The following is a 5,879-nucleotide window of genomic DNA, read 5'->3' on the forward strand; positions in this document are numbered from 1 at the left end:
AGCCTGTAAACAAGTACAGAGCTTTGTTGGTCTAACCTTGTGTAGAAATGCACCTGACACATAACATGTGTAATAAATAGCTTTCCAGGTTTCTCCACAGCACTGCAACATTTAAGAGGCCCTGCGCCTAAGAAACGACCGATGATTTCCGGCTAAAAAATAAAATCGGCCTATTTTTATCTCTCAAGTAGAGGTTACCGAATACTATTTAAAAATGTATTTCTTTTGTTTCAGTTTCGCTTTAAACCAAAAATATCGAGCCGCAAAGTTTTTCCGTCTGAAAGCAGCAAAATCAGGCCGAAAATAAGCCCCCGCAAAAAACTGTTTAGAAATTACTATCGCAACGCAAAATAATGAGAAAACTACACAGTGTTGAAGAAAAAGGCCTTTTAATGCAATATCATTCGATAAACATCAAAACACTGCCGAAGCGATTAACAAATAAAGTTTCAAATATTGCATACTAAATTAGATGGAGCGTTGGAGCTGATTTTAAAATAATTATTTCTCAAAAGTTCAACGCTTTTGAAAGCAATCACAGTGATGAATGAGACATTGGAGGGATACAAATCACGTTTCTGGAAGAACATTTTTCGGCCAAAGTATATTGACCTTGTACAAAGCGTTCAAAGTTACCGTTTTTACCGTTATCCTGCTACTTCGGCGAAACACTTCTCTTTTGCCAATACGGCCGTGGATAGCGTGGTAAACGCCACTTTAAACCTTGCTAGACATTCAAAGACCGTCCTAAGTAGAAGGAAGTAGAATTAAAAGAGAAAGGAAGATGAAAAATACACACAAAAAGAAAATAACTCGAAATTACCATCTGCTAACGAAAGTTGAACCTGGAAAATGTCGTCGCGTGACAGCGGCCATTGACGTCATTTGTATCAATAGCGGTGGAATCCAAACGAATGCACAAATAGGAAAACAATTTTTCCCGGCTAGAAAACGTTTAGTGGAACAATGTTATGTTATTTTTCACAAATGATGGTCACTCAAAAAGAAAAACTTCCCCAACCGCCACACCGTTTTGGCCGCAGCGTGATCTGAGTTATGGGTCACGACTGGATCTCTAGCCGCTGACCACCCGAAGGACATTGCAGACTCGTTTTCCCACGCTCTTGCGACCTTTACGTGACAAATGACGTCATTGGCCGCTGTCACGCGACGACATTTTCCAGATTCAACTTTCGTTAGCAGATGGTAATTTCGAGTTATTTTCTTTTTCTGCGTATTTTTCATCTTCCTTTCTCTTTCAATTCTACATCCTTCTACTCAGGATAGTCTCTGAATGCCTAGCAAGGTTTAAAGTGGCGTTTACCACGCTATCCACGGCCGTATTGGCAAAAGAGAAGCGTTTCGCCGAAGTAGCAGGATAACGGTAAAAACGGTAACTTTGAACGCTTTGTACAAGGTCAATATACTTTGGCCGAAAAACATTTTTCCAGAACCGTGATTTGTATCCCTCCAATGTCTCATTCATCACTGTGATTGCTTTCAAAAGCGTTGAACTTTTGAGAAATAATTATTTTAAAATCAGCTCCAACGCTCCATCTAATTTAGTATGCAATATTTGAAACTTTATTTGTTAATCGCTTCGGCAGTTTTTTGATGTTTATCGAATGATATTGCATTAAAAGGCCTTTTTCTTCAACACTGTGTAGTTTTCTCATTATTTTGCGTTGCGATAGTAATTTCTAAACAGTTTTTTGCGGGGGCTTATTTTCGGCCTGATTTTGCTGCTTTCAGACGGAAAAACTTTGCGGCTCGATATTTTTGGTTTAAAGCGAAACTGAAGCAAAAGAAATTCATTTTTAAATAGTATTCGGTAACCTCTACTTGGGAGATAAAAATAGGCCGATTTTATTTTTTAGCCGGAAATCATCGGTCGTTTCTTAGGTGCAGGGCCTCTTAATATCTGAGAAAGCCATGGTATACATTTGCTTGTAGCTTATAAACAATTAGTTCTGCAGTGAGATATAAAAACATTACTCTTCTCTCTGCTTGTTATAAATTAAATATTTAGTAATTAAATGATAGGCATTAGGATCAGAGTTCTTCATGTGATGCTAGTTTTTCATCCAAGCTGGTATTTTCTTCCTCTTTAGCTTCTGGGCCATGTGGAGGATCAACCAAACGTGCTATTGTTTTCAAAGTTTCTCGTGAAATTTGTAATATGTCATGTTTTGTCAAGAATCCTCTGCCTCCAGTGTCCAAATACTGATCAAAAATTCTCCTGGGATCTTTGCTCAGGTCATCCTTGTCATGTTCATGTGCTTTTTCTTCATATTGTTCCCATAATTCAGCAAATGACTCCTTTGTCAATAGCCCTTCATTTTTTTCTTGCATAGTCGCTAGAATGCTGTAACGAAGAATCTCTATGTTCATGTAGCCCATCTCAATGTGTTTGTCACCCTTGTTGTATGTCCAATGTACTCTGAGATCACTGAGGGGTGTGTACTCAAACACTTCTCTGTTGCAGCCCTTGGGTTCAAATGGTGCACCCACTAGGGGTCCAGATGTGAACAGGATAGTGGCTGATATGGTTCTGTTGTAAGATCTGACTTGATGTATGTATTCTGTGTAGATAACAAAATTTAGATGAGAAATACATGGGTACCACTTCTCTTAGCACTTCATGATCATCCTCCAAACGTATTGTATCTACATGTAGATTAGGAAAGGAAACTCAGCTTGAAAGAGGATATTAATTACTTTCAGTTGTTAACATGATGCACAATTTTCTATTAACAAGTATCCTGAAAGAAACTTGTAATATGCATCTCAAGAAAAACCAAAAGGGTCTTAAAAGAAACACGACTGGTCATGTGAGATATGCCGTATTAATACACCACTAAGTTGCAGTGTAGTTCAGAGGGCCAATAAGTAAAATCAAGCAGTCAGATTGCTCAGTTTTGGACTGGGCACTGTCCTGAATGATCCCACACAACCACTCTTCAAGATTTCTAGGTTGTTTGAGGGTTTACTTCTCCGAAAGAACCTGCTTTAAACATAATTTAAAAGATTCCTTTTCTTTTTCTACCAACTCTTTTTCCCTTCTGGTTTGTTAAAACATTAGACATCAGTATACACCTGGTTGGCTCCCAATCAGGATTGTGCACTTCTTTCCACTCTGCAATCACAGCATTTTTCCAAACCATTTTCAGTTTTGTAATAAATTAACAAGGCTTGCTCGGGACATTGGTCCTCACAAACCTCAAGCTCGCTGTGCTCAGTCCATACTTTTTAGACCTGGGGCCGATCAAAAATTTCAAATTCCAAAAAAATCCTGTGATTGTCCCTGTCACTTAAAATCTGGAGTACACCTCCTGGGCTCCTTGCTTGTGTGAATAATCAAGGCTAATTAGTTTGTATAATTATACCTGCTGGAATGTAAATACAGTCTCCTGGCATAAGTGTTGCATAAGTCCATGGTACTTTTGCCACATTGGGGTATTCCAGCAGGTTTATCTTGTTGGGATCAATTTCAGAGAATCCTGATCCTGAATATTCATTCTGCAATTAAAGAAAACAGCATGGTTAACGATGTAGAGAAGCTGAATATCAGCATGCATTCCTATACTCAGCCTTAAAAATGACCAAAACATCATCTCCTTGATAACTTCATTTGTGGACACCTGTCTCATCTCCAGTTGCCCAAATGAAAGAAAGTGAAATTTATTAAATCAGGGAAGAATATAGGAGGTTAACTAATTTGAAGTCTTGCAATGTTAGACCTAGCCATTATGAGAGTTTGCATGTAGTTAAGTACATGAGTACTGGAATGGAAAAGAGTGACTTCAATTACGACTAAGAAAAATTGAAATTTCTTAGAACATCTGGTTGTGCATCAAGAATATTGCAAATGACAAGATTCAATTCCAGATGCTTTGTTGTTAACTTCTTAACTTGTAAAAATACTATTTACAGATAAAACAATTTAAATCGAAAAAAAGAATGGTCCAAAGTAGACCATGGTCATAGAAGAGGCATGCAATGATAGTTACTTTACAATAATTTAATTTGAATGTATGAGTTTCCAGTACATTAAACTGACCAACCTACCTTTTCAAGAAAGTACAAATCATTGTAATACTTTTTCTCTATCATAATAAAATCCTTGCGTCCAGCTACCAAACAGTGCAGGTTGTGATCAGCATCATAATGGATGACAGAGCGTGTTCCTCCTGAGCTCATCCAAAAGTTAGTTTCATGAACGTAATCAAGAAATGTACCACACAACAAACATGGTGGAACCTGAGTGTCAGAAAACAGACAAGTTACATGTATGTCAGCTGACTCAGTGGGGGAGGGTGCTCTTTATTCTTCCCCTCCTCCCAGTATAAAAATTTATTAATATGTCAAATTATTCTCGCATGTTGATTAGTTTTTACTTATGATCTATTGGAGGACAGATGCATAGGTGATGTCATAATTTTTAAGATTTTTTGTTTCTTTTTATAAAACAAGTAGATTCCATGTTGCTGTGCATCTATTCAGTAACTGATTACAGAAGACTTAACAATGTGGTAAGTACATCAGCGACACACTTGGCTATCACCTTGTGGGCCACTTATTTGTTCCTACCACATTTTAACGTCACCTGGCAAGTGGTCCAGTACTACATGTAAGAAAATATTGGACCAACAAATAAAAGAATTCTGATTGGCTTATTTAAGTGACTGGCCCTTAGCTATTGCAGCAGTCCAGGCCCCTCCACGGGTAGTCTCCCCTGATCTCCCTTCATGGGCGTCACTTGGGTTGTCACGCAACACCTCTTCCCCAGTGGAGGGTAAGACCGCTGCATGACGATCAGCAAGGCGCAGCGAAAGAGACTACAGTCTTGGTCGTGAATTAAATAAAAAAAAAAAAATGATGTCGACAATAATTAAATTATTACCTACCTATTAACTTGCTTGGCATGTAACAATATATCAAGTAAAATAAACTTGGAAACACAACATCAAAGCCAATCTAGTTGTGAACGCCTTCTTTTCCGATATGTAAACTTTATTAATTTCCGATATTCGGCTATAGCTGCATAATTTTCTCGATTCATTATCTTACGTGCAGTGGTTCACTTACAGATTGAGCAAGTGATAGAAGCAAACAATATCTGAAATTAGTGGAACTAGTATTATGCAAATGAAACATTTCTGATTTCTTGAACCGAAGTCTTGGTTACCTGGATGTCTCGTCTCATAGGATCAGGAAGAACGGTGACAATATAGATATCCTCTTCCTTGTAGCGAGAGAGAAATTCCATTATAGTCATCCTACGAGCCGAGTGGGAGCGATTTTCCTCTTTTAACTCGATGAGAACATCCAGATCGCCATAATTCTCTCTTAAATAATCGTCTGTCCAAGTCAAAAGAGCGGGCGATTCAGCAATTCCTTGACGAAACACAAGTGGAATTCCCTTACTAACGTGTTCTTCCCAAAACGTATCTCCTCGAAGAACCTCGAAGTATTCCTGAACGGGACCATTGGGTGCACGCTGGTATCCCAGAGGTTGAAGATGGCCTGTTGGATAGTTTTGATCTTCGGAGACTCTTATTGGTGGAGGGAATCGAATCGGCGAAAGAATATTATTCGCGATTGACCATCCAAACAAGTGACCAGATATGGTTAGGAAAGTTGCTAACGGAAACATTCTAACGAAACAGTTCGTTACGTGCGCCATCATTATCTCTGAAGAACTTTACCTCTCCGAACCGAACAACTGTGTGACGTCTGCATGAATGTAACACCTAGAATGGCCTGATAGATCGATGTACAGTATGTCTTTTGATAGTTTTAAAAGAAATACATATATCTGTAAACAAGAACTGGGTCCCAGATTCTTCTCGTCACGAGAAGAATCAGTCCCAGTCGTC

The 5,879-nt window shown here is 38.5% G+C and overlaps 1 protein-coding gene across 1 annotated transcript; it reads right to left on the reverse strand.

Annotated features, from left to right (window-relative positions):
- Positions 1–2,049: 2,049 nt before the first annotated feature.
- LOC145494759 (uncharacterized) lies at positions 2,050–5,809 on the reverse strand. The gene is made up of 4 exons (XM_081474329.1): positions 5,189–5,809; positions 4,069–4,260; positions 3,387–3,519; positions 2,050–2,582 (listed from the first exon to the last, which is right to left on the reverse strand). The coding sequence occupies exons 1-4, from the start codon at positions 5,687–5,689 to the stop codon at positions 2,053–2,055; spliced, it is 1,356 nt and encodes a 451-aa protein (XP_081330455.1). The 5' UTR covers positions 5,690–5,809; the 3' UTR covers positions 2,050–2,052.
- Between the last annotated feature and the right edge of the window lie 70 nt (positions 5,810–5,879).

Source organism: Orbicella franksi, chromosome 8 (assembly GCF_964199315.1).
Source record: "Orbicella franksi chromosome 8, jaOrbFran1.1, whole genome shotgun sequence".
In the NCBI taxonomy this organism is placed as follows: domain Eukaryota; kingdom Metazoa; phylum Cnidaria; class Anthozoa; order Scleractinia; family Merulinidae; genus Orbicella; species Orbicella franksi.